The sequence below is a fragment of the Neomonachus schauinslandi genome, chromosome 2 (genome assembly GCF_002201575.2).
Source record: "Neomonachus schauinslandi chromosome 2, ASM220157v2, whole genome shotgun sequence".
Classification (NCBI taxonomy): Eukaryota; Metazoa; Chordata; class Mammalia; order Carnivora; family Phocidae; genus Neomonachus; species Neomonachus schauinslandi.
In genome coordinates this window covers 198,575,528-198,596,431 of record NC_058404.1, presented here as the reverse complement: position 1 = coordinate 198,596,431, position 20,904 = coordinate 198,575,528, and the positions used below count along the sequence as shown (strand labels likewise).

The window sequence follows — 20,904 nt, the reverse complement described above, 5'->3', positions numbered from 1 at the left end:
TGATGGTGATGGTGGTGATGGTGATGGTGGTGGTGATGGTGATGATGGTGGTGATGATGGTGGTGGTGATGGTGGTGATGGTGATGATGATGATGATGGTGGTGATCGTGGTGATCGTGGTGATGGTGACGATGGTGATGATGGTGTTGATGCTGATGATAATGATGGTGATGATGGTGGTGATGATGATGGTGATGGTGACGGTGCTGATGATGCAGGCAGTACCTGTGTGGCGCTGGCTACATGTTAGGTGCTCTGTGAGGTAGGCTCTATTACTATGCCCCTTTTACAGAGGAGTCCTAAGAGTTCAGTGACTTATCCAAGATCACACAGTGAGAAAGAGGCTGATGCAGGATTTGAATCCAAGACCCATGAAGTTTGGCCCTAAGTCTAACGTTCCTTTCTCCTAACTAAGTTTTACAGTCATTCAAGGCAGCATGGTTTTAGATGGTTGTACATCTACTTCATGGTTTTAGTGTATTCTCCCCTTACCTGGCTGGGTTAAGATACCTTAGTTAAGGTTCAACATGGTGTTGGCTCATGGTCTGTCATGGAAACAAGGCTAAATACAGGGAAAGGTCAAGAATAAAGAACATGGCCTTTTGATGTTTGGCCATGGCCCATTCAGACTATTACAGGGCACCACAGAAACTTCCAGAAGAGTAAAGTTGGCAACAGTGAGTTGCCCCACTCTCTGGAAAGCATTTCCTCTCCTGCATCACCCCCTAGCCCATCCGGGGGTGCAAGCAGAAGCAGCCCTAACATCCTCTAAGACTGACCCTGGTGGGGCTACTGCCCTGCTGCATAACTGACTGAGGTCGCCAGGACCCACTGTTCCACGGGAGGTTCCCCAGCACCTCCAAGAGTCACAGTCACAGGTCCTGGTAGTGCAAGACATACAAGCCTTAAGTTTTGGAGGCTGCAACATTCCTTGTAAGGCACGTGCTTCTCTTTCGTGTCCTGAGCTGGTAGGAAGAGGTAGGGAATGTTTCTCGGAAAGCTTTAGGGGAAAGCTATCCATTGTCTCATCCATCTATCTACACCTGTGATTCCCCTTTACCATGTCATAGCCTAGTCCCAGGTTCTGGGAATTAGGATGGGGACACCTTGGGTGGAGGGGCATTATTCTGCTGTCCACAAGTCTCCTAAGTCTCTTTCCAAAAACTTTGTTGTATCTTGCCACATTTGGGTATATGATCCATCTTTCATTAATCTTTGCGTATAAGGAAAGGGAAGGCTCAAAACTTACTTTTTCCCATATAATATCCGGATGACCCAACACAATTTTACTGAAAAGACCATTCTTCCCCCCATTTGGCTGCAGTGGTGGCTTTATTATAAACCAGGTGACCATAGTGTGTTGGTCTTCTGATCTAGTGGTCTCAAGGTACCCTGCAAAACAAATACTAAACACCAGGCTGGGCTGGGCTGGGAGCCCCAGTTTGCACTGTTTGCTAATTTCCCCTGTAGCCAGCTTCAAACTACCACCGTGAAGCTAGCGAGTTTGTAACTCATTAAGTTTAAGTGGGCTCTGGTGTCCCAGTAAGGGCTGGCCTGACCCCTCTGCATCAGTTGGTCTATTTTCGCACCTGTGTTGCATGTTGACTCTAAAAAGTGAGACAGAACAGCCAAGGTCTACCCCATCCATTTTCTGCCTAATGTACTCTGGCCCCAGAGTCAGTGTGGCCGCTTGGTTATGGTGAGTGGACCAGAGAAGGCTGCTCCCAAGGCTTGAGTGTCATGTCTCTGCACACTCAGGGGCTGTTCTTTGGACCAAAGCGCATGCGGTCAGGACTCTCTGTGGCACAAAGTGTGGGCCCTGATGATGCACATTTGCGGTGTCATTGGCCCCGAGTTTCTCTCCAGTGACATCAATTTCTGGAGCAGAGGAACAAGAAGAGTATTTTTGAACCAAAAGTACTTTTGCCACATTGAAGTTTCCTTCCCCATCCCCCTCTTTCTTCCTTCTTCCTCCTACCAAGTGACTGTGGAGGCCGTTTTGTGCCAGACACTATGCTCATCAGGGGGAATGCATTCCGGGGGAAGGTCAGGTGTGAAAATATTGCCCCAGACATCTAACCGCGCCCGCTTCCAGGAAGGGTAGCAGGTGCTTATCTCCCGATCCTGGTGTTTCCACAGAGGGAGGGGCGTCTGCGCTCTGGGGGAGAGGTGCGGGGGCTCAACTGGCCTTTCTCAGTGCTTCTTCCCCAGGGAGGGAGACGCACCTGCTTGCTCAGTCTGGGAAGAGGGAACTGAGTGTGCCGAGTGGTGTCCTTTGCTCTCTCCAAGGTGACCGATCTCAGGACACATGCTTCTCCTCGGACGTAGTTTACCATGAAGTCATGATGTCTGCACAGACCCCCACCCAGGCCCAGGGGTGGGCTTAGCGATATGTCCACAGAGTCCTAATTCTGTACACTTTCCACAGCCAGAGGTTTGAACTGCAACCGGTTAAGACACGATTTCCTTCCACTCCAACGTCCCCGAGTATCACGTGACCCTGGGGAGGCCGTGGCTATTTCCGGGGCCGAGTTAGGGCAGGTGGACTGGGGTTCAGTGGGGATGTTTCTTTTTTATGTTTTTTTTTTATTATTATTGTTATGTTAATCACCATACATTACATCATTAGTTTTTGATGTAGTGTTCCATGATTCATTGTTTGTGCATAACACCCAGTGCTCCATGCAGAACGTGCCCTCTTTAATACCCATCACCAGGCTAACACATCCCCCCACCCCCCTCCTCTCTAGAACCCTCACTTTGCTTTTCAGAGTCATGGTTCATCTCTCAGTGGGGATGTTTCTGTGTGTTGGCCAGCCCAGGCACAAACAGCCAGCCCTGTGCCACCTTTCCTGCATCACGACACAGAGCGCGTGAGTCCCGTGGCACCCGACACCAGAAGCCTGTGGCCCAAGGGGAGGCATGGAGGTGCCCAGAGCCAGAGGCTGGTCCACAGAATGTCTCCCAGCTGTCATATGTGTCGAATTTTGAGTGGAGAAATACTAGAACGAGGTATTACAGAGGTGGATTAGGCAATCCACTGATTTAAAAAATGATTTTATTTTTGGATTGTGACTTTTGTGGAATTCATCAGACTTTAAAAAAAAATCACTCGTCCTCATCTCCTCCCTCGTTCTGAGTATTTATTCACTCTTATCCCTTTGTAGTTTGATTTGCTTTTTATTAAGCTCTTCTCCCCAAAATGTACACATGCCAGCACTCCCACCCCAGGTCTGGGTCTCCCTGCTCCTCCGCTCTTGCCGTGTTTCCGGTTGTCCCCACGGAGGAGGCTTGTGTCTGGGGCCATGTGTGTGGCTGGGGAGGAAGGCAGGAGCGAGGGTTCACGGCTGCAGGACTGATCTCAGCCCTCCAACGTGGCTCTGTCGGCTACAAAGCCCATGTGCGGATCTCCCCGGCTGCTCTATGTCTCAACTGGTTCCAAATGTGGATGAGAAATAAAGGAATGTTTATTTTTCCCTCTTAGGCTAAGAGCCTAAGGGAGGGTCCGATCTTGTCTGAGGGCCGCAGGGAAGGCTGTAGATGCGAGTCCTGCCCGTTGAGACATGGATGATGTTCACAGGCTCGTGAGGCAGAGAGGAGGGGCAGGGGGTAGGGCTGTTCCAGGTGGGTAGCACGAACGTCCTGTGCCAAAGCCCAGTGGCAGGTGGGGGCGGGCAGGTGTGAGGCCACGAGAGGAGACGGGCTGGGTGAGGGTGGGGGCAACAGCAGGGCTGTGCCTGAGACCAGACCTCGCCAGGCCCTGTGGTCCGTGTTAAAGATTTTGCTTTTTCTCCTTCGAGCAAAGAATACTGCTGAAGCGTGCGCCGGTGAGATTTGTGTTTTGGAACGTGCGGGCCGGTCAGAGGATGCAGGGCAGGGCAGGAGGCAAGGGTCGGAGCAGTTAGGAGTTTCCTGGGGGCAGCGTCTAGGTCAGAACCAGAGGTAGGGGCAGGACAGACACCGGGCTGGCCGGAGAGGTGCTCGGAGAGTCTACGGCCTTTCTCCTTGCTGAGCTCAGATGAGATGTGGAAGAATGAATCCACTAACTGACTCACCATCCCCTTCCGGGCCACCTCCTTCCATCTCCCTAACAACCCACCCCCATAATACGCACCGGGACAGGAACGGATGGAGGAGGTCGGTGGCGATGTGTCCTCGGCCTCCCCCGCGCCGGGCGTGCTGTGCTTGCAAAGCCGGCCCCGGGCGTCCCAGAGCCAGTGCCAGACACTGCTGAGTGCCTGTGGCTTCTGGTGCCCACGTTTCATTCTGCCCGGGAAGGCAGATGCATTACGGAAGGCACCTCCACGCCCCCGCCCGGCGCTGGAAGACTCCATCTACAGCGGGACGAGAACAGAAACAGTCCACAGTGTTCACCGAGTCCTGTGCCCCGAGCTGTGCCAAGCCCAGTGGCTGTGCATCAGGGCTGCCACACTGGCGTGTGACACAGTCGCTCGCGCTGAGGAGGCGTCGCCCAGGAAGCAAAACAATTTTCATGCAAGATCTATGGAAGCTGAGCTGCCTTCGTTCTTTCCGAGATGCCGGGACCGCCAGGGGTCTGCACTTAACAAATTCAAGTCACCAGATCAGCCACTCCCAACTCCAGAATGCCTCTGTGCCGAGGACCCATGTGACAAAAGTGGTTTCTAGGTCAACCAGGTTCTCAAAATAGGGCAAGAAGGAAACCACAGCTTGTTAGCAGAACAATGAAATGCTTTATTTGGCCACTAGAGGGAGCCGGCGAGCAGACCCGTTAGGACCCGATGCTCTGACGGGAAGCATCCTTAACAAGCCACCTAACTACCGTGGATGACTTCTGTCCCAGAGCCACTCTTTCCTAAGAGAGTCTAAGTTAGATTTTAAGAAATAAAAACCCAGGCCACAAATGGTCCAGGACATCTCCGTGACAGGGGTCCCGGGGCCCAGGGCCCACTCTGTCCGAATTCACCAGGCGCTGGCCCACTTTGACTCGGGTTGGGGTGATGCCCCCCAGGGGACATCTGGCCACGTCTGGAGACAAGTCTGGTTGCCACGACTGGGGGGCAGTGCTCCTGGAATCTACGCACAGAACGGCCCCTGCCCCAAATGAAGAATTACCTCACCCAAAATGTCCATAGTGCCAAAGTTGGGAATCCCTGATTTCAATGAGAAGAGTAATTTTCTTTCTGGGTGGGAAAGCCCTCTCCTCGCAGTAGTTTAAATAGGGCCGGTCTGGAAGCTCTGGGAGCAGAAGAGTCCCCCAGGAACAGGCCTCCTGAGGGAGAACTGCTTGTCCCCTCGCCGGGCAAGCCCACGGGCTGAGTGGGGCCACCCCCAGAAGACCCACGGCAGGTGTCATGATGTATCTGTGGGGCTAGGGTCCCCAGGGTCGGTGACATAGGCCCTCAGGCCAGGGATTCCACGGTCTGTGTCAGGGTCCGGGGGCCCTGAGACTCACCACCACCCAAAGTGACCAGGCGTTAGCTGCTGGCTGAGCTAAACCCAGGAATGGGTCCAGATGAGAACACCGTGGCCAGGTGCATGGGACACGGTGCATGGGACACGTCTCATGGGACAGACAGAACAAGGTGGCAGAAATGGTGGAAAAAAGGCTTCCAGCCAGAAGACCCCAGCCCTCCCCGAGACCCCTGCAAGCCCAGCAGAACACCTGGGAGTGACCGGGGACAGGCGGGTCCCTGAAGCTGGAGTGAAGCAGCCTCACGCTGGGCGGCCGGGTTCGGGGGGCAGCAGGACACCGTGGGGTGGGGGGTTCAGACAGCCAGGGAGGAAGAGGTCCCTGAGGAAGGGAGCCACGTCTCAAAGCCAGAGAGAGAGAAAGCTGCAGACAGGTGTCCCACATGGGTTTCTAATTCCACAGGCCGGAGGGTACGCCCTGCTCACGGAGGCCTTGTCGGGCGCTGTCCATCAGTCTCTGTCCAGCCCCCTCATAGCGAGCCTGGAAGGCACAGGGGGACTCCCATCCCCCCTCACCGTCTCACTGGGCTGGGCGGGGCGCGGCAAGCAGGCAGTGTTCTGGCCTGGTCCTCGGCTTCAGCCCTGACCGCCGCGATCTACAAATTGCTTCTTTCCCTTAGCAGCTTCTTGGGGCCCTCGCCGTCACCAGCTTCATTTTCTTGCTGGTTCAGCCTTTTGCTGCTTAAAACACAGAAGCAAGGCAGGAGTCAGAACTCTGATTCCAGATCTGTCCAGAGGCAAGAGCTCCTCCAACCTGATCAGGTGGAAAGGCAGTGACAGGCGACCTAAACCATTTTCCTCTGACCGGGATTGTTGGGAGACAAACACAGCTCCCAGTTTCCCTGTCTGGTGGCGGTGGGGGGGGTCATCTGAGGGCCACAGAGAAAGGAAGCCCCTGCTCAGATGCTCAGATGACTGGGTGCCCAGGACGCATTTACCTTACTGCAAATCCCAGGGTGTCCACAACAGTGGGGGATGCCAACCCCTCCCACCAGCGTCCATCATTTCTGGGACTCTCTGGCTAACACCCCGAGAAAAGGTGCTGATTTTTCTGCCCAGACTTCGGGTGGTCAGTAAGCACCCACAGGCAGTACGCTGGGGTCCCCGCTGTACCTGAGTGATCCCGAGGGGTGGCCCCCTGAGGCAGGGTCATCGTCGGTGGGCCCCCCTGGGTCCCCTTTCTCCCGGGGTGGGGGCTTCTTCCTTCTCATCCTGACAGGCTTCTCTGCAGAAGACACACAGACCCAGACATTGGCTCTGTGACTTCACGAGCCTCCAACCAAGCCAGGCACTTTCTGAGTACCTCTGCGGCCAAGTATACACTCTGTGCTTTCTGCTATTATACCCATTTAACTTATAGGGAAACGGAGGCCTGGGGGTGAGGTGCTTCCCAAGGCCATACAGCCATTAAGTGGCAGAGCTGGGGTTCGAGCCCAGGGCTGTGAGGCTCCCACTGTGTTTCCATCGCACAAGCAGTAAGACCCCAAGAACACAGCACTGGTATGGCAGACCGCTGTGTTCCTACACACCTCCCCGGCCCTGTCCCGTTAGCAGGCTACGACACTTGTGGGGTCACTGAAGTTGCTACTGGCAACCAGATCATTAGCGGGGGACTAATTATTCCCCGGGGGCCCAAGTGCCGTCCTAACTAAGCCTGTTTATTTACAGACGAGGACACAAAAGCCATGCAGAGGGCTCGTGGCAGACACGGGACTGGCATCCCTATTCCCAGCCCTCAGAGCCTCCCGCCTGGCGGAGTGCCTTCTAGGCCTTACCTGACAGTCCACGCTTACTTGGCGACAGTCTACTTTGCGGAAGGGGCACCCGGGCCAAGGCCGCCAGCTCAGAGATGAAGCTCTGCTCGGCTTCCTGAATGCAGGGAGGGAGGGTCAGCTGGGGCTCCCTCTGCCCGGTCCCGCCTCCCCAGCGCAGCGGGGCTGACGCTCTCCAGGGAGGCTGACGGGACCGTGTCCTGAGGCAGCAGGGGCAGGGCAGACGCGTGTGTGAGGGAGGGCGCCAGCATTTTCCAGCTTCTGCCGGAGAACTGCCATCCTCACTCACGCCAGCCGGGGAACCCCAGTCTACAGATGAGAACACTGAGGTGAGGGCTCAGTGAGGGCCACAGAGGGGGAGCAGCAGAGCCAGGATCTAACCCGCTTCTGCCCGGCCCTGGAATCTGAGTTCTCAGCTGCCACCACTGTGGGCTAACCATGGGCCTGGCTTCCGTGACTTATGGACTGTGGGATCTCTCGGAGCGTCAGTGTCCCCGTCTGGAATATAGCAGTGACCCCGTCCTCGGTGGTCAGAGGATGACATCAGAGGGTGCGTGCACAGCTCTCGGCTCAGCGACAGACCTCAGTTAGTAAGGGTTCACCGTCTTTACTGTTGCCTTATCCTGGCTGCGCTGGGGGTGAAGACTCCTGCCGGCCCCAGGGCTCATGGCCAAGCCAACTGCCAGTGACGACCTCAGCAAGCCAGGGCTGAGGTGTCTTTGCTGACCTTGATCACGAGAGTGGCCTTTTGTTATTCCCATTCCTCATGAACCCCCCCGCCCACTTTGGGAAGGCACTTTTCCGACACTCTACCTGCAGCTGGGTCTCGAGCTGGGCTTCCAGATGATCCATAGCCCTTGCCTTCTGCTTCCAAGCATCCAGGCGGATCCGCTGGTGCACGGTGAACTGGGCCAGAAACTTTTTCTGCTGTGCCTCCATCCTGGCGGAAGGAACAGAGGCCATCAGTGCTGCCCTTGCCGGCTGGCCAGTCAGAGGCCAGCACGACAGCTTCCCAGGGGCCTGCTGAGTCTTGGGGACTTGAGCCCTTGGATCCATGAGAACAGAATGGCCTCTGCTGATTTATGGTGTCTACACAGGGGCTGACTCATCATGAAAGCATTTCGCGCTCGGGACGTTCCAGAATCCCACATGCCTGTTTTCCCTGGGGTTCTACCAGACCCTTGGGGGTACCAGCAGGACCAAGAGTAGCATCATCAGGGGTGGGAGCAGCTCAGAGGGGCGGGGGCCTCCCTGGGGTCCCCCAGCTGCCAAGTGACTGAACAGCAAGTGGCCTCTTCCTATGAGAAATCATCTGAACCCAAGGTAGGGGGACGTGCTCCTGGGAGGACCAGAGGCCCACCAGCTACCCATCCATATTGAAAACAGAAACCAGAATGCTCATTGCCAAGCATGCGGCATCCGACAAATCCCGAATACGGGAGCACCGGCCTCCGCGGGGCAGAGCTCTGAGCTGGGGCAGCAGCGGGGTCCCTGACCTGCAGACAGCCCTACCTGGCTTTCAGGGGCTTTCAGGACCCTTCCCCTCCCACTCCGAATACCCTCCCTTCCTGGGCTGACCTTCCTCTGGCCCTCAGCAAATAGGAACATTCCATCCCATCCACCTCATTTGCATAACTGCTCTCCAATCTTATGTGACTGCTTTTCTAACAGGGCTGAATTTCTGGACCCGAAGAGAAAAGCCACCCCTGGCGTCAGCAGGTAGCTGGTTATGGAGTTTCCCCAAAGACACAACATTTCACTCGGTTTTTGCTTCAGGCTCTTCTGTCGGCCAGCAAGATCTTTCCCCTCTTCTTTGTATTTGCCTGGCAAACTCCTACTCATCCCACAAGACCCCATCATTAATCCATCCATCCACTCCTTCATTTACACATAAAAGGACCTCTGGCCTGCCGGGGGCTGTCCTGTGTTTGGAAGATACAGGTGCAAACAAGACACGCCCAGTCCCTGCCTGCATGAGGCTGCACTGTGAGCTGGGGGTGCGGTGGGGGTAACAGGCCGAACACATCATGGGAAGAGCGGAGGTCAGGGCCCTGCAGTATGGCCTCTCCCGCACCCTCGAGGAGGCCGCATTCATGTCCTGGGGCTGCTCAGATGGCCGCAAGCTGACGGGAGGCACTTAACAGCAATCTATTCTCTCACAGCCCTGGCGAAGGCTTCCGTCAAGGTGTCGGCAGGGCTGTGCCCCCTCCAAAGGTTCTGGAGGAGAGTCCTGTCCCTGCCTCTCCCCACTCCTGGCGGCTGCTGGTCCTCCTTGGCTTGTGTCCGCACCATCCCAATCCCGCCTCCGTCCTCCCGTGGTCCTCTCTGCGAGTGATCGAATCTCCCTCCGCCCCACTTGCCCGTGGGGATAATCCAGGACGATCTCATCTCAAGATCTTTAACTTAATGACATCTGCAAAGATCTTTCTTCCCAATAGGTCGCACGCACAGGCTCCAGGGATTAGGACACAGGCAAATCTTTGGGGGGCCCCCATTCAGCGTCTAGGTGGCTTCTTGCTGTGAGCAGCCTGTCCTATGCCCATTCTGCCAATAGTCCTGGTCACTCTCGGCTGCCACCCACTGTGGACTTGGCTAACGGGAGTGGCGGGCAGGGGGAGCACCACACGAGGAGGGGCTGGAGGGGGGCTTCACCCTGTAAGGCCCGGGGAGCCGGAGACCTGGCTGCCTCGTGTTTCTGTGATGCCCTGGCTGCAGTGTGGACAGCAGGACTAGACGGGAGCCCAGAGGCTACAGCTCTAAGCCGGGAGGGGAGTGACAAGGACCTGAGACAGGAGAGTGGCCGAGAGAGGAGCCATGCTCTGGACAGTCCTGCCCGCAGGGGGACGGCCGTGTGGGGTTCTGGCTCCTGAGCGCGAGCCCCTTCAGGACTGCTGACCCTCCAGCACCTTCCGGAAGAAGGGAATGCACTGGAGGTAGGCCTGGCTGCAGGGTCTGAGGCGCCTAGACGGGTATATCAGCTCCTAAAGAACCCCTTACCCTTAGACTTGTATTTGATTATGGAAATGGCTACTTAAAAGACCTCCGTTCTGACTGAGTTCTGATTGCGGAGCCGTTCCGATTGCAGGAGGCACCGTGGCGACGACTCTGCGGGTGGGGAGGGACATCGGGGCGCTGGCCGTGCACCCCCCTCGCCGTGGGCGCCGTATGCAAATATATCCGTGAGGCAGGAGCTACTGCAAACCCGCTTCAGAGATGGGGAAGCTGAGGCTCGGGGCGTGAAAGGACCACCGGGCTAGCGGGTGGCTGTCGGAAGGGGCCGTTCCCCCACAGGGTCACCGGCATCCCTCAGATGGGCCCTCCCACGATCACACCACTCGCCAGAGATGCAATTTGGAATTTGCCATTAGACAGAGAATTGCTTTGCGGGCTTAGAAGTATTGCCCTTTCTGATCGATTATCTGTTGTCATGACAAGGCTCTGTCCCCAGGAGTTCTGGCTGACTTTCAGTAGGAACTTCGAGTAGCAGGGCAGGGCGGGAAGGACACTGATGGCCACGTAGGAGCCTCTAAGTCACAGTAGGACTCAGTCACGCACCCACATCCCCGCTGGGCTCTGCTTCCATCTTCCATAAACTTGGGGGAGGTTGGACTGGGGCGGCTGAGGCCCCTCCTCCTGGGTCACGGGGGTCAAAGTGAAGCCCTCGGACTACATCCATCAGCAGCCCTGGAGAGGAGTGTGTTAACAATTCAGATTCCTGGGGACCCCCTCGGAGCCCCCGAGTTAAGTGTCCAGGCGTGGGCCCAAGACCTGCCGGTCCAGAGATGACGCTCCCCGCATCAGAGAGCCGCTGGCCCGTAGTCTGATGGATCTGCAACAGTCAAGGCAAGGTGACAGCTTGCAGCCTGATGGCAGGACATCTGCTGACCACAGCTAAGGGCCCGTTGGAGGTTTGTGGAGAGCAGATGTAGGACGCAGCCTGACCCAGGGGGCCCTGTGGTTCTTGGTTCCTAAACCAGCTGTCAGATGACGGGCTGGAATTGACCGTGAGGCTTGGCACAGGGCCCACGCCTCTGTCGTGCAGGGCGGTGGTCGTCCTGCTGCAGCTACCAGCGGCTGGGATGTGTCTGCCCAGACAAGGGACCCGCACCCCGCCCCGTCGTCCTGCAGGGACCCGCCCCTCCCCCAGCAGAGCACCTGCACCAATTTATTGCTGTTTCCCTGTCCGTCTCTCCCCCCAGGCTGTGAGCTCTGGGGTGACAGGTGCTGTCCCCAGGGGCTGGCTCCGAACCTAGCAAGAGGGGGTGCTTATAGGGGAATGCTGGTGCAGCACCCAAGGCCCCTAGCTCACGGGGAGGCCGTCTGCGCGTCCGTGGACAGTTGCCACCCAGGCCAATGGCTCCTTACGCCAAGTACCTGTGTCTATGTCTCAGGGCATTCTCTGGCCCCCGGGGTGTGCCCGGCCAGCTCGGGGGCCGGCCAGAAAGCCTGGTGACGTCACACCTCCAGGGCGGACCCTCAACCAATGTGGAGCAGGGGGTGGTGGACAAATCCTTATTTTCCACATCCCTTGCTGGCAAAATTGGAAGTTGAATTTTATACAGTTTCTCAGGAGGTCCGGAGTGGGATTGAGCCTCAGGCGCCGTGGAAACACCTCACTGTCCCGGGGTTGATTTGCTTTGTTTCTGTTGTGGTCGGCCACACAGTGCCCCCCACAGGTGTCCCTAATCCCCAGAACCCGTGAAGACGTCACATTTCATGGCAATCAGCTCCTTGGCAGGCTTGTTCAGGGTCAGCAACTGTTAAGATTTGGAGATTATCCTGGATTATCTGGGCGGGTCTCAATCACTGGGATGCTACAAGCAGAGAAGTTTCTCCAACTGGAGTCAAGAGAGATGTGGCCGAAGAGGGAGGCAGAGGACTCCAAGCATCAGGATGTAGGGGCCGCGAGCAAGGACGGGAGAGAGGCTGCTAGGAGGTCAGGGCGGCCCCCAGCCGACAGCCGCAAGGCAACGGGACCTCAGTTCTGCCGGGAACCTGATGGTGCCAACCTGAGCAAGCCTGGAAAGGTTCTTCCCAGAGCCTGGACAAGAGCCCAGCCGGCTGACGCCCAGAAAACCCAGCAGCCCCCGCGGGGACCTCTGAGCTGCAGAAGCGCGTGCTTTGTAACCGGAAACACCTGCGGGCCTCGCGTCCCTCTCCCTCGCTGGGCTTGCCGGGGTCACCTCCAGAGTAAACAGCCTGCCCCCCATCCTCGTGTCAGAGCCTGCACTGGGGGAGCCCGCCACAGCCGGCCTCCCTTGTTCCCTCGTGCCAGGCCCCTCCGAGGGGCTGCGTGTCCAGCAGGGAGCCAGACAGAGGCGCGTGGGCTTCCCCAGGCCAGACAGGTGCACGCACCATCAGACGCACCATCAGACGCTGAGTGTGTAGCAGAGATTCCAGAAAGGGGAGAGCTCACCTCTGGTGGACCGCCTTGCAGGCTTCGCCGGCTCCACCCGCCACCGGGCTCCCCGACGAAGGCTCCCCGAGTCCTTGCTTTGTCCGCGGCTTGTAGTTCTCCATTCTCTCACCTAGACCATTCAGCACACGAGATCAGGGGCATGTCTGGGGACCACGTCTGTGCCAGGTCCGGCATGGGCCTGGGGCACAAAGATCAGCGGGGCACCTGCTCTCAGAGTGTGCTGTTTACCCAGCACCCAGCACCCACGCTTAACCCTGGGAAAGGCTCCAAGTGCATGAGAAAGCATGGCTTCCGTCACAGACCCTGCGCCCCTGGAGGAGGGGGAGGAGCCTTCTAGAACATACAGAGAGGTTCAACCTGGATGGTCTCTAACTTGCATGATCTCTAGGGACATAACATTCTGTGGCTATTCAATAACAAAGAGTATTGAATGAAACAAAAGTTGCTCATGTGGCCAATTAAGTTTATCATTTCAATGCATTTCCTGAGAAATCCTCACATTAGAGCCGGGGTATCAGGGAAGCAGGAAATCAGAGCTGAGAGGATGCATGGAGGGTGAGCCCAACCCTAGCCCCACAGATGGGGAACCAAGGCCTAGAGGGGAAGTGAACCGCCCCGAATGCTCTGCGTGACAATCTCGTCTGTCTCCTGCTGGCCTAGCCCAGCCCTTACTTCGGAAAACGATGATGTATCCGCAGCCACCGGTCAGATTTCCAGGCATGTGCCCAGATTTTACTTGACTCTGGGATTCAAATTCCCCAGGACAAGGGGAAGAAAAGGCATCTATTGAGCTCACTGAGAGAAAGAATATTCCCAGAAGACCGCTCCCAGGACCTGCTGCCCATCTTCGGTCTAGGGATCGATTCCAACGATGATCCCTGGACAACCCAGGCTAAACCCATCAGAGAACATGGGGTTCCAGCCTGTTCTGAAGCCTCAGATGCAGGGAGGGACATTACGAGCAGAAGCCTTGAAAAAACTGGCTTTTGTCTATTATTCTACCCGTGTTATTGCTGGCCTTGGGGATTCTGTCCATTTTGTCACCCGGGTAGCCTCTGGCGAGAGCCCACGGGGAGACTTCTCTGGGTCTCAGGAACCCCGTATGGCCTGTTCACACTTGCTCTCACTACACAGCCCTGACGAGGTTCCCATCTCTCTGGCCACCAGGGAGGGACTGGATGGCCTATGTCCCAGATCACGACCTCACTCGAACTCCACCCCACTGTCCCGTCCTTGTCCTAGTTCATCTACTTTTTAGCAATCCTATTGTACTGTATGTAGAGTTCTTTAAATGGCTTTTAAAAAGTCCCTTGTAGGGAGACAAAGCAGGAAATAATAAAATAAAATAAAATAAAATAAAATAAAATAAAATAAAATAAAATAAAATAAAATTCCCTCAAATAACATTTGAAAAAGTTGGCGTGCCATCGTGTGTCCTAAACTAAGAGCACGTCCGGCCTGCAGGGCTTCCCTGAGGAGGGGGCCGTACCCTGCAGGGTCTTCAGATGCTGCAGTCTTCTCTCCTCGTGGTCCTGCATGACCCTCCTGATCTGCTGGTAATAGGCGTGCACCAGCCGGCTGACCCCGGCGCTGGTCACGTAGACGCTCTCCACAGCCGCCTCCATCAGGGTCCTCTGTGGCAGGAGGCGAAAGGCTCAGCAGAGAAGCCACCCACGAGCACGGTCCCCTGCCTCCCCTCGTCCTGCTACTTAGCTTCCACCACTCCCAACCTTGACTGGTCGGGGAGCAGGCAGAGTGCGTGCTTGGCTTACACCCGTCTCGGTTATCCAGTGGTCTGGGGCTGGCTGTATGACCCGGTTCTGGACAATGAGATGATGCAGTGTTAGGGAAAGACTGATGGGGGACTTTCCCTTTACAAACATTAAGGCAAAGCTTAGTGTGGGGGAAGATTTTGCTGTTTTCTTCTTCCTGCCTGGAATGCAGATCTGATGTCTGGAGGGGCGGTGGCCATTTTGAGATTATGAGGCAGCGAACTAAAACTAAGAATGGTGGATTGGAAGGAAAGAGCTGGTGCTTGGTCACATCACCGAGCCTCTGTGTGAGCTCAGAACCACCTACCTCCACATATCTTGTTATGTGGGATGAATAACTTCTATTTGTTTGCCATTTTAGCGTCTTTCTGTTACCGGCAGCAGTATGTGTTCTCAAGTGACAAACCTTCAGGCCCAGAGCAGAGAGGAATGCTCAGGGACGTGTTGGCTGTGCACTGGCAAAGCCACCAACCTTTACTTCATAAGGTGATGGGCAGAAGTCAGCAAAGTCAGACTCGGGAGTCCCCATTTCAACAAACATTTGTCGAATGGTTCCAGGCTTTGGGCAAGAAAAAAATGCCCATTTATTACGGAGCAGTTACTGCTTCGGGGTTGATTATGTTATGTTTCTAGAGCTGTGCTATTCACTCATTCTCCCAGCTCTGCCTGAGAAACGTGCCCTGCTTCTGCAGGTGTGCAAACAGGCTGTGCAGGTGCAGAGGGTGGGGGAACAGGTGTGAGGGTCTGGAGCTCCCAGGGCTCTGCTCATCCCTCAGCGTGCCGTCTCTCTCCTCCTGTGCTGACTTGGGCGTTCTCACAGAGGGGCTCTGCCTCCACTCCTCCAAGGACCGCGGACCTGGCCTTGCACTTCCGGCCAGGAGCTGTTACTGATGGCTGTGGCCTGCTTTCACTTCCATTTAGAACACGGAGCCCGAGCGGAAGACAGGAAGTCCCCGTTCTCCACCTCCCTCCCCAGTCAGCAGACCCACCCACACCATCAGGCCTCCTGTCCTCCTGCGTCCCTGCCTCAGGGGGGCGCTGTCTGCTCCTCTCCGTGTCCTGCCCGGCTCCCGGGAGATGGTAAGTCCCATGGAGGGGAGATGCTGCCCGCCTGGATCACTAGCCCAGCGTCTGCCACAGGGCTGGGGGCGCCCCGTGACTGTAGCTTGAATAAAGGAACGTTCTTCCAGAAACCGAACACCTGTTCTTTCTTGTAGGTGTGTGTGGGGGGGGTCACTCACACCCTAGCCTGACTCAGAGCCCCTCTGGCAAGGGATGCCATGCTTACATTTATACCATTTTCATGCCGTGAGCACTTATTAGGAAAAGGCGTAGAATTTTAGGGAAAGGAAATGACCCTCCCAGCATCGCAAACCAGGCACAGCCCTGAGGTCGCCTGCTGGTCTGCCCCACTGCCCCTCGTCCGCCCTGCCCACCCGCCCCATCCCAGTCCCTCTGGCCCCTCGGGTTCCCCGGGGACAGGGGCTGGCTCGCACCTTGAAGTCATCCCTGTCCTTGGCCCGGCTCTTGGTGGCTGCATTCCGAGCGTGCCCCAGCAGCGCCTGCCCAATGGCTCGCTCTGAGTGCTGTTGCAGGAGCCGCCCGACCTCCTGGGCCTCGGCCAGGAGCTGCTGCTGAAGCTGCAGCCGCGTCTGCTGTGTCTCCCCCTCCAGCCGGCTGGCCTCCTCCACGACTCGAGCCTCCTGGAGAGGACAGGAGAGGGAGAGCCCATGCTTGCTGCTCCGCACGGGCGCTCCGGCTGGGGTCATGACCAGGATGTGGGGCTGGCCCAGCCCAGGGCCCCAGGAGGGCGGAGGAAGGGATTGAGAAGGGGCAGAAAGTGGGGACCTCTGGGCTTGCAAAGTCAACAATGCATGTGCCGGGGTGTCTGTTGAAACCCCCCCAAGCATTTATTGGGCACTGACTGCGTGCCCAGCGCCATCTGGGGCCTCTCACACGTACAAGAACTTCCTCATTCTTCCAAAACACCATGAGGCCTGAACACTGGGAGTGATGAGGATATAGAGGCCCAGAGACACTAAGTAACTTTGTAAAAGTCACAGCAGAGGGCGCCTGGGTGGCTCAGTTGGTTAAGCGACTGCCTTTGGCTCAGGTCATGATCCTGGAGTCCCTGAATCGAGTCCCGCATCGGGCTCCCTGCTCGGCAGGGAGCCTGCTTCTCCCTCTGACCCTGCTCTCTCTCATTCTCTCTCTCAAATAAATAAATAAAATCTTTAAAAAAAAAAAAGTCACAGTAGAGCTAGGTTTTGAAGCCAGAGTTGAGTCTGAACATAATCTGGGACATCACGGAAGCCGGGGCAGGGCATATAGGGCCCTGGGGACGGTCCTTCCTATGGGAATCAGAGTTGGAGAAGGAGGTGAGGAGACTGAGAGGAAGGAGAGCCAGTCCCGCCTGCTTCCCACTGAGCTCTCCTGGGCAGAAGGAAAGTGACCGTGAGCTTCTCCCTCACTAATGGATCAAAACACCAGCTACTCCACGAGAACAGTCAGCCTGCTCGGGTTTAAATCCCAGCCCCGCAATTTACAGATCCTTTCTTTCAACTTGTTCAAACCTTAAAACAGATCACAGGGCCCCTTCCTCCCAGTACCCTGATGACCGTACGGATCTGATTTCTGATTTCATATCCATGTGTAGCATGATTCTCAATAGAGCAGACACTAATGCCCTCCGGCACACTGGGTGCCCCCCGCCCCCAGGAGGCTGCCACTGTCCCACCCTGCAACAGCAAGGGTGGCAAGATTCGGGCTTTGGCAGCCATGGCTGAGCCTGGACCCTGACGGAATGGCAGGGTTGGGCCAGGGGGCTGACATGCCGATCTTACCAAGGCTCTGAGCAGCTGCAGCTGATGTTCATCCAGACACTGGGAGGAGCCCTGCTCGAGGGCGTGCTGCTCACGCAGCTCCTGGAGAAGGCTCTTCTTCCCGGAAAGTCTCATGTGGGCCAGGGTGGTGATGGCGCTGCCCCGGAGAGCCAGCCTCCGGAGGGCAGAGCGTAGCAGCAGGTCATGCCCCTGCCGGATGCACCATGTGGACCTTTGAGGAAAGTGGGCACGGGGCTGGGAGTCAGTGCTCTTGGCTTCACTGAGCGTGATGGTTAAATTTGTCAGCCAGAATGTTCACGAGATGCCCAAACATCTGATCAAACATTATTCTGGGTGTTTCTGGATTTTCTGGGTCTAACATTTGAGTCAGTAGGCTGAGTAAAACAGACTGCCCTTCCTAATGTGGGTGGGCCTCATCCAGTCAGTGGGAGTCCTGAAGATAAGAAAAGGCTGACCCTCCCAGGGGTTGCATTGGTCTGGAATATGGTTTTTCTTTTCCCCCTGCCTTTGGACTCAAACTGAGATATCAGCTCTTTCTGGGTGTTAAGCCTTCAGACTTGGACTGGAAATACACCATTGTCTCTCCTGGATCTCCAGCTTGCCTATGTATACATCTCCTGTTCATGCCATGTCTCTGGACAACCCTAATACATTGAAATCAAGAAATGCCTCAAGTAGCCCTGCTCCCCAGGTAGCCTTTCCAGAATGCGGTAGGTTGGACTTATCCCATCTCGTGCTGCCTGTTTTCTTAGACATGGTTGCTCACCTGTATTCAGCCATTTGTTCTTTTATTCATCTTTTCAACTTTATCATATCCTGCCCCAAGTTTCTGATGTATATATGCAGCTGTCTTCAGTAGACATCTACTTGAATTTCTTACATAACTTTCAAAATCAACACATCTAGAACTGAAATTGTGGGCTATTTTTGAGTTCCCATCTCAATGACTCAAGTGAAAAACCCTGGTCTACCAGAAAGGCCCAGCATTTGGTATTTTCTGACAGTCTGAAAAGCTGAACAGAGTGTTGGCAGTCAACCTACCAAGGAGGAGAGACCTGGCAAACACTCCAGGCTTTCAGCTGGGGGCTCTTGTCCTAAGAATAAGGAATCATCCCTTACAGAAGCTTAATTTTGAATCAGCTACTTTCACAAATGGGGTAGCAGATCTGCCACTATGTGAAATCCCTGCTAGAAGTAAGATAAATCCTCTCTGGAGGAAGATCCCATTATTCAAAAACTTAAATTATCTGTGTAATTTTCAGTTACTGTGTCCAGCATTCAATAAAAATAACCAGACTTGCAAACAGATAAGAACTGGTCAAAAATAAAGAGAAAAAATAGATAATAGAAACATACCCAAAAGATACTGGATATTGAGATAATCAGACAAAACCCTTACAATAACTATGATGAATATGTTTAATAAATGATAAGATGAAGAATTTCAGGAGACAACTGAGAACTATGAAAAGAATCAAATGGAAATTCTAGAACTGAAAATTCAGTACCAACATTAAGAACAACAGATGGATTTAACAGCAGATGAAACATTGCTTAAGAGAGCGTGAACTGGAAGATAGTTCAAAATTAGTGTCTAGACTGAACCACTGAGAACAAAAGGATAAAAAATACAGGACAACATATAAGATGTATGTGGCATAAGGTGAAAAATTCTAATAAAATGTGTAATTGGAGCCCCAGAAAAGTAGGGAAAGAATTGGCAAAAGAAATATTAAAGAGATAATGGCTGAGAATTTTCAAAAACCAATGAAAGATAGCAAACCATAGAAGATTAAAGAAGCACTACAGATTTATTACACAAACAAACAAACAAGAAATACCTACAAAAACCACATGTATATTTAGGCATATCATAATAAACTGATGAAAACCAAAGAACAAAAGAAAATCTTAAAAGCAGCCAGAAATAATTGAAACCAGAAGACAAAAGATTATCTTTAAAAGCATTTAAAAAATAACCAAACCAGGATTCTATACCCAATGAAAACATTTCTCAAAAATGAAGATGAGAAAGACCTTTTCAGACAAACAAAACCTAAGAGAATTTGTCACTAGCAGATCTGAAATAAAGAGAACCTTTGTGCAAAGGAAAATAATCCCAGATGGAAGCCTAAAGATACAGGAAAGAATCAAGAGCAACAGAAAGGGTAAATATGCGAGCAAATCTAAATAAATATTGACTGTATAAAACAATAATGGTAATATCTCATGGGGTTGAAAATAAAGAAGTAAAATACCCACTAAGAAAAGCATACTCTATGAAAGAGGAATAAATGGAATTAAGGTGTTCTAAGGTGTCCATATTGTCTGGAAGAAGGAATATATTAGTGTATATCAGATTTTGACACATCAAGGATACAATTTAAAATCTTTGAACCACTAAAAGCACAGTAAAAGAATACATAACTAATATGCCAAAAGAGAGATAAATTAAGGTAATAAAAAAAACCTAATACAAAAGAAGGAGAGAAAGGGCCACAGAGCAGCAGAACAAACATAAAACAAACAGTAAGATGATAGATTAAAAATCCAAATAGATCAGCATTAAGATTTGCATTAAATATAAATAGACCAAATATTAGTACAATTAAAAGATACAGGTTTTCAGGCTGGACAAATCTTCCAGTCGTTCCCTATTGTCTTAGGATGGCCCACGAGGATTTTCTGCTTGTTGTCATCTCCTTCCCCTATATTACCCAATACGATAGCTATCCACCTACTTCTTGATGTATACACACACTAGTGTCCTGGAAAATGATGACAACTAGAAAAACAGTTTTATCAAAATAATTTTTCTCATATAAAACAAGGAAAAACAAGTATTTTAGAGAAATTTGAAAATATGGTACTACACTAATAGCTATAGAAAAAGTAGAAAAGAGGGGTGCCTGGGTGATTCAGTGAGTTAAGCATCTGCCTTTTACTCAGGTCATGATCTCAGAGTCCCCAGATTGAGCCCCACATCGGGCTCCCTGCTTAGTGGGGAGTCTGCTTCTCCCTCTCCCTCTGTTGCTCCCCCTGGCTTGTTCTCTCTCTCTTTCTCTCTCAAATAAATAAATAAAATCTTTAAAAAAAGAAGAAAAATAGGAAGAATACAGATTTATTAATAAATTGGGAGTGGCTGAAAATGGGGACAAGGGGGCTTTTTAAGTGATGGAAATGTTGTAAATTTGGATCATGGTCAAAGCTGAAGAACTCTGTAAATTTACCAAAAATCATTGAATTGTACACTTAGAATAATGCATATGAATTAACTTCCAAAAAAAGTATTTAAAAAGGTTGCTATGAAAGACAGCTCTATGAAGTAGATGTTATTAGCCCATTTTATAGATGAGGAAATTGAGGGCAAGATTTTCCCAGATCAAGTCTGACCGCAAGCCTTTTATCTGTGGCACTCTGCTATCACTCTTCTCCACATTTACACTTACAGATTGGTTGGTCTCAAAACCACTCTGTAAAGGGGCGCCTGGGTGGCTCAGTTGTTAAGCATCTGCCTTCGGCTCAGGTCATGATCCCAGGGTCCTGGGATCGAGCCCCGCATCGGGCTCCCTGCTCAGCGGGAAGCTTGCTTCTCCCTCTCCTGCTCCCCCTGCTTGTGTTCTCTCTCTCTCTCTCTCTCTCTGTCA

At 53.4% G+C, this 20,904-nt stretch overlaps 1 protein-coding gene across 1 annotated transcript in view; it reads right to left on the bottom strand.

The window, feature by feature from the left end:
• Positions 1-4,647: 4,647 nt before the first annotated feature.
• Positions 4,648-20,904, bottom strand: part of EVC (EvC ciliary complex subunit 1) — a gene marked incomplete at its 5' end in the record, with an annotated part of 62,330 nt that continues 46,073 nt past the window's right edge. The window contains 8 exons of the mRNA XM_021677664.2: positions 4,648-6,132; positions 6,565-6,676; positions 7,227-7,320; positions 8,037-8,163; positions 12,640-12,751; positions 14,132-14,276; positions 15,911-16,117; positions 17,258-17,468. Of these exons, the coding sequence (XP_021533339.2) occupies positions 6,048-6,132; positions 6,565-6,676; positions 7,227-7,320; positions 8,037-8,163; positions 12,640-12,751; positions 14,132-14,276; positions 15,911-16,117; positions 17,258-17,468 (1,093 nt within the window). The remainder of the gene's footprint in view (positions 6,133-6,564; positions 6,677-7,226; positions 7,321-8,036; positions 8,164-12,639; positions 12,752-14,131; positions 14,277-15,910; positions 16,118-17,257; positions 17,469-20,904) is intronic.